This window comes from Limulus polyphemus, unplaced genomic scaffold, assembly GCF_000517525.1.
Source record: "Limulus polyphemus unplaced genomic scaffold, Limulus_polyphemus-2.1.2 Scaffold1795, whole genome shotgun sequence".
In the NCBI taxonomy this organism is placed as follows: Eukaryota; Metazoa; Arthropoda; class Merostomata; order Xiphosura; family Limulidae; genus Limulus; species Limulus polyphemus.
In genome coordinates this window covers 47,194-60,073 of record NW_013667405.1, presented here as the reverse complement: position 1 = coordinate 60,073, position 12,880 = coordinate 47,194, and the positions used below count along the sequence as shown (strand labels likewise).

At 32.8% G+C, this 12,880-nt stretch overlaps 1 protein-coding gene across 1 annotated transcript in view; it reads left to right on the top strand.

Moving 5' to 3' along the window:
* Positions 1-12,880, top strand: part of LOC106464964 (tip elongation aberrant protein 3-like) — a 66,980-nt gene that overhangs the window by 15,862 nt on the left and 38,238 nt on the right. The window contains exons 4-6 of the mRNA XM_013925138.2: positions 3,069-3,144; positions 6,995-7,156; positions 10,203-10,358. Of these exons, the coding sequence (XP_013780592.2) occupies positions 3,069-3,144; positions 6,995-7,156; positions 10,203-10,358 (394 nt within the window). The remainder of the gene's footprint in view (positions 1-3,068; positions 3,145-6,994; positions 7,157-10,202; positions 10,359-12,880) is intronic.

Genomic DNA, 12,880 nt, shown 5'->3' with positions numbered 1-12,880 from the left:
GGATATATATCTATAGGAGGGGACAACGTGACGCGAAAGGAGGCAGATAGTGAGTAATTGAACTGCAGTCACAGGGTATTGTTGAAGTTAACGTTCTTTCGTTACAGTGTTGTTTTAGCGCGAGTATTGAGATTAAGTGTATCGCAGAGTTATATTCGGAAAGAATAAACCAGTTTTATTAAGTAAAGACTTGTGTTGTTAAAGTTTTGTTGGAACGAAGTTACGGAAAAATCAATTAACAAACGGAGACGTAACAATATTAAGTCATTAGACTGGTAAAAATAAGAGAATAAGTCAAAATGAGCAGTTAAATATATTGACTTAGGAATGACCAATTCAGAATTTATGAAAACATGGATTTAAAGATCAGGAGAATTTCCTAGATACCCAACTACATACGTAATATAAACACCCTAGGCTTACTCTGAAAACTCTCTACTTCAAACATACAATTTTACAAATCAAGAACTTAAAAATATGTCTGTTTATTTTTGCTTGGCTATGCTGATTTCTTGAGAAAAATTTAAATAATAACAGCACCAGCATTTAAAGTCTAGAAATCCATACTCAAGATCCACAAAATCATCTATCCTAAATTGGATTTAGGCATTTAATCTTTGCTAGTCATTAACCACTTGTCTGACATTGATTGTGACAAAGTGATTTTTGATTTCAGTGACTTGCAGTAATATTTGAACTACCTCTAACACTTTCAGCTTGTTTGTAAAATCTTTAACCCATGACTTGGTCAATGATCTGCTGAAAATCAGATTTAAATTTTTTCTTCTCTAAATAGATATTTAGTGTCAACTGCCTCTCTATTCAAATATGATGAACCTCATGCTTTCAAAGACTTTAGAAAATCAAATATAACACCATAGTACCCTGTTATTTTGGGGGAAAAAAGCAACTGCATTAATAAAATTAACTTTCTCTTGAACAGCACTTCAGAATTTCATAAACTTAACATGGATTTATTATCATTAATCATAATAAAAGTGGAAAAGAAATTCTGAGGTTTTTTCAAAATCCTAAAAGATCAAAGCATTGTACACAAAGTTCTTCATTACCAACCACCTAAAAGAAGTACCAATGGCCTCCCAAAAATCAATTCATCTGACTACCTACTGCGATCTTTTCTTCCAGGGATTGTATCCTGTAAATTATATAATTGTAATTTTTTTGTTCTTTTACCTTGTCAGCTAATGATCTTACTGTCAGATTTTTTCTGATTTATCTGAAATAAAAAAAAAAATCTTCTGTCAACCAGCCTATTAAGGCTTCTCTAGATTTGAAATCTGTATATATCAATATTTACATGGATGAACTGTAAAAAGTATCCACCTTTCTCTCCCTCCTCCCTTCATATATACACACACACACGCGCGCACTGATTATATTATTTCACATAAAACAATTCCACGAGTCTTTTACTCTATCTAGTAAGCTGAATAATTTTTTTTCACCTGGTCATAATATAAAATATAAATAAAAACTTTTATTTCATTAAAACATCTTGACCAACTTCTTTTCCATCTTTAACAGCATCATGCAAATTATTTTCAAATGTATGTATGTGATATAGCTTTTAAACAGAATCTTTAATTATTGCAATATAAAGATTGCTTGCCAACAGCCATTCATTCATGGTTCATCTTCAAATGCATAGTATCTGTAATATCATATATGACTGGCAAAATTAAATGTCACTTAACAGTCAGTCTATGGATCTTTAGTTGTATGTAATAGAACTGATCTTTAACTTGTTTAACTTTCTCTTTCAAATAACAGTCAATAAAGAAAAAACAGTTATAGCGTATCTGTTGATAACTTTGCATACATTACACGTGGATTTGCAGACTTTGAACTTCTTATAAAATAAACTACTCTTCTCAAAAATTACTCTGATCTAAATAATCTACAGATATTGCATCAACTAAATTTTTTTCCTAATATGTATTGCAAAAAACAGTTATCAATGTTCATCTTTGTGTCTTGAATTCTAATTAATATTTTATTTCCTTTTGCTACAAACAAGAAACCCAAAAGCTGAAATGTTTTTGGAAAGTAGATCTTTGATTTCATGTGATGGACACAGGAGGAAGTCCAATGTGGCTTTGCATTAAAACAACCAAATCATTTCGTTTCATAATGACTGTTTACTTAACTTGATGTATTACAGATCTGTGTACAGCTATTTATTTGCTTATTGTTTTATAACTTTTATTTCTAGATGTTCAGATTTTTTTATCTATGATAAACCATTTCAAGACTTTTCTAATGATGGAGTAAATGTATTTCAAAACATTCAACATATGTAAATGTTTTTCATTCATTTTTTCTTTATCACAGTTCAAACATTGTTCCAACAGGCTGTTCTTTTGAATAAAATCTTACTTGTAAGAAGACATTATTCAATAAGTTCAAATACTTGTATTACTTTTGGTCATCTAGGCAACAATAGTTTTTTGAGAAGAAATTTTGTTTAAAACTCCTTGGGTCTTTTTTCGTAATATTCATATAGTGCAATGAAAAATCATTTAGAAATTACAAAGAAATATTTGAATTTTATATGAATTTATTGATTTGTTAAGAGAAACTTTTTGATTGAATGTTAACAAAATTAACTAAGTTTTTACACAAGAAACAAAACAAACATATATTTATAGTCTTACAAACTTAACAAAAAAAATATGAATACATGTGTCTTTGTTATTTAGGGATTATTTAGGGATGTTCTTAAACCCTGTAAAAACAATTAAATGTACAATTTGCTTATAAATTTATACAAAAAACAAAAATAAAGATGTGTGCTAGATTTAGTGTTCTTAGAACATATTCGTATCAGTGAGAAAAAATAAAATATCGTTTATTTAAATTATTATAATTTTATTGTTACTCTTAAAAGATTTAGACCAAAAACAACATAGCAATGCACTTTCTGTCTTGGATGACAAACTTAAAACAAAAAATAGTCGGTGCAAAAAATAGTTTAGATTAGATAACACAGAATTATGATTTATTTGTTAATGGTGACCAAATAATGTTTCAAATGTGTTTCTTTACAGGATAAACTGTATGTTTTTGGAGGAGAAGTAGGTTTTGCAACAACAGGAGAAACACCTTTGTGGGTATTAAGTACGGGTTAGTAACCTCTAGTAGTAACTAACCATTAAGCAGGTTTTTACCTTCATTAAATAGCATTAGTTGTGTAGCTCAGTCTTCATTGAAGTAGGGTTTTTTTGTTTTTTTTATTACTGACTGTAGCTGAGCTTTCAAGTTCAGAATTTATTTATAATTTTTTGTATGATCTTAACTTTTCTTTCAGTAGTAACTAATAATATGGTAGGTTTTTAACCTTTGATAGTTGATATACTTAATGTTGTGTAGTTCAGTTTAAATTATCATAAATTTGTTATAGTTCATTGTATGACCTAGATTTTTCCTCCATACATTGCTTTAGTTTGTGATAGTATGAAGTCTTATTTTCAGTTTTAAAGTTATTGTGATCACAGGAATAATAAAAAACATAAAAGTTTCATTTTATGACCATTAGAATAGTTTTCACCAAATGTGTTTTTTCTTGTGAAATATTACAAGAAATTGCTTAAATTTCAGATGTAAAGAAGGTAAATTTATCTATACACTTAAAATTATCTTTTTAAGTTCACTCCTCTGATGCTACGCAATGCAAAAATTATGATAATTTTTGAAAACTTGTGAAAACATATAACTTATGATAGTTATAAGAAACTGTTGTCTACATTTATACATCTTTGTATGCTTTACTGTTTGACATGGAGAAATTCTTCATTTTGTAATCTCTTGGTGTTATCTAATGAAGAAGTGACCCCTTCATGGAAAGTGCTTTACTTTTGGGCTAATTTTCTTTGCATATTTTAATCACTTTGAAGTTGTTACAGTGCTGTTGTAATATACTAATGCATAATGTAAAATACATGGTAAATCATGTTGGTCATAATACAAGGAAAACTAAAACATCAGAAACTCGTATCATGTAGACTTACCTCTGAGTTACTGAGAGCCTTACCTTGTTGAGTTGCTTACATTTTGTGCACAACCATGTTATACAATGCTGTGAATAACATTGACACAATTAATGTTGATGTTATTGGTCTTGCAAAACCTACAACTTCTCAGAGTGGAGTCTGGATACAGTTTTACTTCTAATTAACAGTTCTACATAAACAAGCTGAATAAATAAGGCCATATTTTGGTAAACTCAGGCTTTTATTCCCCTTTTTATTGGGCTGATCTAGAGCTTCTTTCCATTAGCATCTCAGCAAACATTTCTTTAACAACCACACAATTCAATTGCTTGTCTTCATTTTCATAGTTGGCTGTTATCCGGAATTTTGCATCCAAGAACCAAGTTTTCTAAACCTTAGTAGCTAGATTGTAGCCTACACCAACAATCTATCTTCTATCACCAGTCTATGTAATTGATCTGTTGTCATTGCTGTAAGTAGTTTCTAATACAATACATAACTTCTTCACACATCTGTTTCTCCCAATTCAGTATTGTCCTCTGTAAGCAAACTTTTCTGCTTGCCACTAGCCTTGTGTCTGTCACTTAATCTCATGTGTTTCCACATGATACTGCTGTGTTGTTGCATGCAAAAAATCTCCACCAGTGGGACTGTGACACTGCCTCCTAGTGCAGCTGGTTCTCTCTATACTGATTGTTCAATCATCACTTCTCAATTTGGCACTCACACGTTAAAACATTTTTTTGCTCACATGAGATTTCTCAACATCGATGTTTGTTTGAAGTATCTACAAAACCAACTGTTGTGGAAGTATTTTTTGTTTTATTTTCAATCAATTCTGCTTCTGTGGAGTTTGTGGCTCTTATTTTCTACCATATGAATTACAAAGAGATGGTAATTTTCATGCTGTCTGGTGTTCAACATCTGAACTTTATTCACTCTAGACAGACTACCACAATGTTGTTGGGTACTTCTTTGTCTGTTGGGGGATGTTACAGTTACTGTGTTGCAGGTGGTGGAGTCTTGCATGTGGCCTGGGCCATTTACAGGCCTCGACATGAGCTTCTCTCCAACTATCATTTTTGTTCATGAGGATGTAGATTTTAGGCTGTTTTTTTCCACTGCCTAAATTTGTAAACAATTCTTTCAGTGTACACATGGATCTACCTCAACATTCTGCATCCTTCATTGAATTTTCTTCTCAGGAATATTACCTTCTTTCACTGTCTCCTATTTCTTATTATTGTTCTCTTCCCATCTTCCTTCAGCCCTCTTCTTCAATATTAATATTATGTTTTCTGATATGGTACATTACATCTTCTCATATAAATAGCTATTCTCATTCAGTGCAGCCTTCTCTATCCAAAAACATTTTTTCTCGCATACCACAAGCCTTAAGCTCCCACATGTCTTACAATTGATTGATTCAAATGCATCTCGCATGCAACTCATCATGCGACTACCCTCCACCAATAAGAATGTGACACACTCCTGATGCATGTGACTCCCTCGTTTGGCAGTATTCGTGTCAAGATGTTATTTTTTTGTGCTTTTAGAATTTACATTACATTACCCACACACTACTCCAAGCTGCTCATGTGTGTGCCTCATGAAAATGTTTTGTTATTATTATTATTATTTATTTCACCTAATCTATCTGTAAATAACTAAAGAGATTCCAGTTTTTATGTTTTAGTTACTTTTATAATAATAAATAAAGAATACACATGAAAAACAAGAAATAAAGTACTTACCTGGACCTTCTTTTTATTTGCTGTCGACTGTCGATGACACTTAACCATATTTTTTATATATAAATGGTAGTAGTGCACTAAATATTTTTTATTTAATTAAATAATACACAAAAGAACATAGAATAATAACATGCAAAAATCGGACAATGTCCCATAACTCACAATTTTTCTGGCTTTCTAACTATGTGACAAGAGCCATTACAAGTTCATCCAAGCTAATCAATATCTTCCCTGTGGGAGCAAAGCTAGAACTAAAAGAGAAATTGACAATTTTCTGTTCAGAATAAAATACATCATTTCATAGATGAAAACCTTGGTTTTCTATTGGCTAATAATAATATATTATTAAATATGAGACAAATGACAGGTGGGTGTGGCAAGAGAGGTCTGATTTTCTATTTGATATCTCTGTAACCAAACAATATTAAATGCTATAATAATCATGATTTGTCTCAGAAATGATGATTTTATTAGTCAGTAATCTCCATTAAATTTCATACTTATTGGAGGGGTGGTGAATAAATTAGAGAAGAAGAGATGACTAGAGAAAAAATGTCACATTTCTTACATTAGGGTAAATTCTGGATTTTTATTAATATTGCCTTGTAAAATTAAGAACTTAAAACTTATATATTATTAAAATATGGGTTATTAGCCATGAATTTATGCTATACTAATTGGTATAACATAAACAAAAAGTAGCTTGATTGAATTTTGAAGATAAGTCATGAAAAACTTCAACTGTTCTTCCAGCTTTAGCCTCCACTAATAGGTCATTCAAATTGACTTAATCTTGTGAAGTCCTTTTTGAATTCATTTGTTTTATTGTTTGCCAAGTGTGCTTCTTTAATCATTTTTGTTTAGACTCTACATTTCTTTATCTCCTAACCATTAAATTAGTATTTCTTTGCATAATAATATTATAGGGAAATAAAGAATTCACACCAAATTATGGTTAGTCATCCAATTTCGTGTACATTATGTGATCATTTGAATTTTTTCAGTATTTTTTTCATGCGAAATTTACATGACAGTGGTTATTAGTGGAGAAGAGTTAATAAGTTATGATGCATTATTAATTTTATATTTTTTGATAAAACTTTTACTTGGTTTCATAATTTATAATGCAGTAAGCAGTGTTTTAAAAAATTGCAGTTACCGGATAATCAGTATATTGCCATTAAAATTTACGAGAACAGTGTTTGTAACTTATAGTGTTGTTTAATTTAGAATCAAATTCATGGAAAAAGATGCATTCCAAGACAGCAGTTTTTTCACAACCATCTGGACGGCGTGGACATACTGCTTTGAAGTACAATGGTATGATGTATATCTATGGTGGTTATCAAGATTTGAAAGGATCATCAGGGGAACTTTGGGCATTTGATTTTGGTAAGCTTGTTTAATATGAAATAATTCTTTACTCTACATAATTAACCACATCTTTTGTTTCACTGTTATCATCTAAAACAAAAGATAAAGGCAAACAAACTTATAGGGTTTAAGATTAATGCTAACTTGCTTTTTTCAGAGGTAACAATATTTAACTGAAATTGAATGATACTGTTATCTTATCAGGAAACTGTTTTTCATATTTAGTTCACATGTAATCCCTTTGATTCAGCATCATAGGGACTCAAAACAATGTGTATTGTGTTCCTACAATGTTCAAGCAACATATGTATTTAGTTTGCACTTTAAATTTCACAAGATCATTTAACAATAATATTGTGTATGTACTTTACTTCATCTGGGGATTGCATGACTTTGACATGGTAATGGATTTTTGCATGCATCCGTGACTCTGAGAACTATGCCAGCAGTAGAATAACTATTTTCAGGGCCTCCCTGGTTGGATTGGGGGTATAAGTCAGACAAACAAGTAATCCACCAGTCCTCCAGCTCACTAGGGGTTGTGCATTGGACAGCATTTGGCACAGAAAAAAACAAATAACTAAAATCTATAAACAAGTCCTTAAAGAGTAATACAATAACGGCTAAGATGTCCTCTGGAAACAGTACAAAGAAAGATCACTCATTTCCTGTGCAAAATTAGTGTGGGCTTCTGTTTCAAGGATGGACACAGCCAAAGAAGTTAGTCTGGAAACAATGGTTCACAACATGGAATATCTGGACACTAACACGAAGAAGTTATGAGTTAGCTGAAACCCTAAATCAACATAATATTCAAATTGCATGCATCCAAGAAACATGCTGGAAAGGTACCAAAGAACAGTACTTCAGGAAATAACAAGGTTGGCATGATAACATGTACAGAGTTAAATAATAGCATCACTGAGATCAAACATCTGAGTGAAAGGCTCATGTCCATGAGACTTTCCATGGGCATGGAGTATATTACAATAGTGAGCTCTTATGCGTCACAAGCTGGATATAACAATGGGAAAAAAAAACAAATTTGAGAGAATATGGAGAGACAGTAATGATAATAATAATACCTGCAGAGAGATTCACAACACCACATAAAATACTAGTGATAAGTATTGGATGGGAATAAGAGAGAAAAAAAAAAGGGAGGCTAAAAGTTCACCCAAAATCAAGTGGTGGAAGTTAAAAGACCAGAAAATAGAGACCTCAAAAGGAGGGTTTAGTCACACCTCAGTGAGATTGAGGTAGACCCACAAGATACTGAAGAAATATGTATTAAAGTAGAAGGAAGTGAGGTATAGAGTGATAATGCCCAAAATAGCATCAAGGAAAAGAAAAGGTTATAAAAAAAATGGCAAAACTTGAAAAGTACCAAAGATCTGGTGACTTATAGGGAAGTGAAGAAGAAAAGAAGGTAAAGAAAGCTGTTATTAGAGAAAAGGCTCAAATTCAAGGAAATCTATGATAAACTGTAAACTGAAGGACAGTAGATGATCTACAAGCTAGCAAAAGCTAAAGATCGAACAACAAAGAACCTTACTAAAATGAAAATCGTCAAGGTTGTAATTGAACAACTGATACATGATGAAGAGTGGATAAAAAAAGAGATGGAGTGAATACTCTAGTCAATTACTTAAGAAAGAATATCCAAGGCAGCCATGTTTTTAGGAACCAAAATTTGGGTTTTATACAGCAAAGCTCTGAAAGGGAAGTTAATGAACAATGAAAAACTTAAAACAGGAAAGGCAGTTGAAATTCCAATTGAGACATGAAAAGCATTGAGTCATGAAGGAGTGAAATGGCTAACATGTTTGTTTAACCTCATAATGACAACTGAGCAAATGCTATGTACATGGAGGAACAGTATAGTTGTACCTATTTACAAGAGAAAGGGTAACATCCAAACATGTGGGAGTTATTGAGGAATAAAATTGATGGGTCACATGATGAGTTATTGGGAAGGGTAATAAGTAAAATAATCTGACAAAAGAGCTCAATCTCACAGAATCAAATTATATGCGTACTGGCATGCTCAACAATGGATGCAGTATTTGCCTTGAGGATTCTGACTGAGAGACACTGAGAAAAAGGAAGATGATTCATGTAGCATTTTTTGGATTTGGAAAAGGTGTACAATAGAGTACCAAGGGCAGGGACTTGGGATAGTTTGAGAAAGAAGTAACTTTCAGAAAAGTATATCAAACTCATTATTGACATCCATAAAGATTGCCGAGCATATGTACAAACACCTGTAGGTAACTCAAAAGACATTCTGATAGCAGTGTGAGTGCACCATACATCCACTTTGAGGTCCTACTTATTGATTGTTGTGCTCTCTACATTGACACAAGAGATCCAAGACCAAATACCATGGACCATGATGTACGCAGATAATGTGATTATAAGTAGCGAAAGCTGAAGAAAACTAGAAGAAAAAGTAAGCAGATGAAAGGAACATCATCATTGATGATGGTTGTGTACATACTTAGTAGCTCATCCCTTTTTTGCTTACTCACATAAATATACATTTGTATGCAATGTATGTTTCATTTGTTACCCTAAGTGCAGTAAAACGAGCTGTTGTACCTGAAATTTGCACATTTAATATTGTAGAACTGGCATAGATTTATATAAACCATATGCATACTGATATGTTTTTATTTTCTGTTTTCAGAGAATATGTTGTTTAACATTTGCTAACATATTAGAAATTGTATCTGTTATATTTACTCATAACCAATAAGTTTGATAAGGTTTCCTTAAGCAGTGTGTGTGTGTGGTTATTAAACCTGTATAATATAGTAAAATTTGACAAATATATGTACACATACATACATACATACACAAAGTAAATGCTTATAGAGGTACACAACAGAATCTCGTTGATGCAGCATCACAAAGGCTCCGCACAATTTTACTCTGTTTTTACAATAATCAAGAAATATATGTAAAAATTATGTATTTTGTTTGCACTTTCAGTTTCAGAATATCATTTAACAATAATATTATGCACATTTTACTTGAAAAATGTTTAACTATTTTCATACAGAGTCAGAAAGGTGGCACTTTTTTAAGTTCCCGAATTTTTTGGAATGTCCTTTGCCACGTCATAATCACACCAGTGTCATTCATGATGAAGCTATGTGGGTATATGGAGGAATGACAGACTTGCAGGAAAGAGGAGACTTTTGGAAATTGGACTTTTGTAAGATAAATTTGTTGTCAGCATGTCTTATCTTGTTAATTAGAAACATTGGTGTTTAGGTAGGGCTTCGTGTGCATAATGGTTTTAGTAAATTACACCTAGACCGTAAAACCCTGAATGTTTCTTCTTCTTTTAACAAAGCTTACAGAGAATATTCAAACTCTTAAACATTTTCTAATCATGGGTTTAAATAGGTAAGCATATGGTTAAAGTATTTTAACTACTTGGTCAACTTACGGTTTGAATATTTTATTTAACTAGCCAGCCTGTGATTTCAGTACTTTGACTACCTAATCAGCTTGTTGTATAAATATTTTAACTGTCTATCAGCCTGATATTTTAATTACCTGATCAATCTATGGTCTGAGTATTTTGACTACCTAGTCAGATTGTGGTTTGAATTATTTATCTAGCTGTTCAGCCTGTGGTATAAGTATTTTACTTACCCAATCAGCCTTTGGTTTGAGTATTTTAAATATTTGGTCAGTCTGTTGTTTGAATATTTTTACTAACTTTTCAGTGCAAAGAGCTTTACATTTTTAAAATTTTTTTTATTCTTCTAACTATGGACATGGTATTTTCAGTATTGGTTCTTACAAAGTTTGTAAATTTGTAGTTATTCCTAAACATCTACAGCTATAAACAGATTAACAGTATGATAGGCCAAAATGAAAACTGTCAATTTTGGAAAATGGCTAATTAAATAACTGATGTTATTTTACTGTAATAAATACTGTTTTTTAAGTAATCAAGACTTAATTTGATATATTAAGGTATAATTAATTACTTCCTCTTTGACAGAAAAAGCTTGGCAGTGTTTACACTTTAAACACATGCCTGGCTTTTCTGCACATGCCAACATTTGTAGTTTCACAGTTACATCCAATATTCAATCACACTTTATCATCAATGTGTGTCAACAAAATTAGCATCAGAATGTAACTTATAATTCAGAATTTTATATTATTTAAATTTTAATTTCTTAATTCCAAACACACCTATGCTTACACTTTAGCTTTATCCCGATGAAGGTTTCTCTTCTCTGCGCATCTAAGCATTGGTATGAATATTGCTTTGCTTGCTCCAGCCTTTATACCTCACTATATTGCCCATAGCAAGTTAAACCTTGTGATTTTTTCCACCTAGTCATTGCACCCCTATCCCAGATCTGAATATCAGCTCCCCGTTATTACTTCTTATTCACTTTTATTGATGGCAGAATGTTACAATGCCGGTTTTACAAGCTTGCTGGGGGTTTCTCTCACATGTTGTATAACTTTACTTATACCTATGCTTTGAATGATTTTTTTCGACCCGTGTTATTGGATTTTGAGTTTATTGTATCATTTCTTTATTTTCCACACAAAAAAAATTTGAGACATTTCAGATATGATTTCTCACATTCATGTCTCTAACATGGAGTCTCTCAGTGTTCCTTCTTTGCCACCTTTAGAGTCTAGCATTGCCTGGGGTGTCAGAGGGAGGCCCCCTTTCCACAGAGGATGTCTATTCCCTCATATGCAGAGAGGTAGAATCTTAGATGAGGTCTGATGTTTCTTCTCCTGTTGGCTCAAAGGCTGAGTTTGCTGGGGATCGGGGGTGGACTGGTGTGAATTTGGACTCCTTCCTTTGCTCAAAGAGCTAATCACATCCTGCGTCCTACCTCCTGAACTAGTCTTTCCACCTTCACCAGACATTCTGTTTTTGCAGTTATTTCATATTCCATAGAATCTCGGGTGGATGTAGCCTGTATCCACTCTTCTCTTTTGATACTGGTCTCTTGCCTTTCCCAGTCTTCTACCAGACAGTTTCCTGCATCTCCCATTTGGGTTTCTAGACCTCTTGTATCAGCACTACCTTCAATGTTGCCGATGTCTATCTTCATCTTCCGATCCTGGAATCGTCACTTCATTATCTCCGTTTTGTGAACGAGAGACAGTTTTTTCAGTTTCTTTCTCTATCTGTTATCTGCCCCATATTTCTTTTGTCGGATTTTCATATCCTTTTCTTATCATCTTCACTTGTTCGGCATTCACACATACCTTTATATGGATGACTGGCTTTTCTTCTTTCTCCTTCCCCCCACTTAGCAGAGCTTCACACTCAAGCTTTTTTATCTAAAGCTGTGAGAGCTGGGTTTCGCCAAAACAGAGAAGTCTATTCTTACTACCACAAAGTTGCAAGGGTAGGTGGAAATACTTCTTTTGGAAAATTCCATTGTGGCCTCCAACATTTCCAAGCAAAGGGGCACTCACTCCAGGTCTCTTTGTTTTCGAACATTGGAGCTTCTCTTTTGGGCCCACAATCATTGTTCTCCTATCTTGTCATGTTCCAAGTGTTATGAATTTTGTAGCCAATCAGTTATCTGGTCCCAACAGAGTTCTGCCTACAAAACGAATGCTTCATCCACAAATATTTTTTTGGTTCTGCACTCATCTCGGGATGCCTCATATCATTGCTTTTGCCACTCACTGGAATGCCCAGCTCCTGTTCCTCACCCTCTGGCTTTAGGCATAGATGCT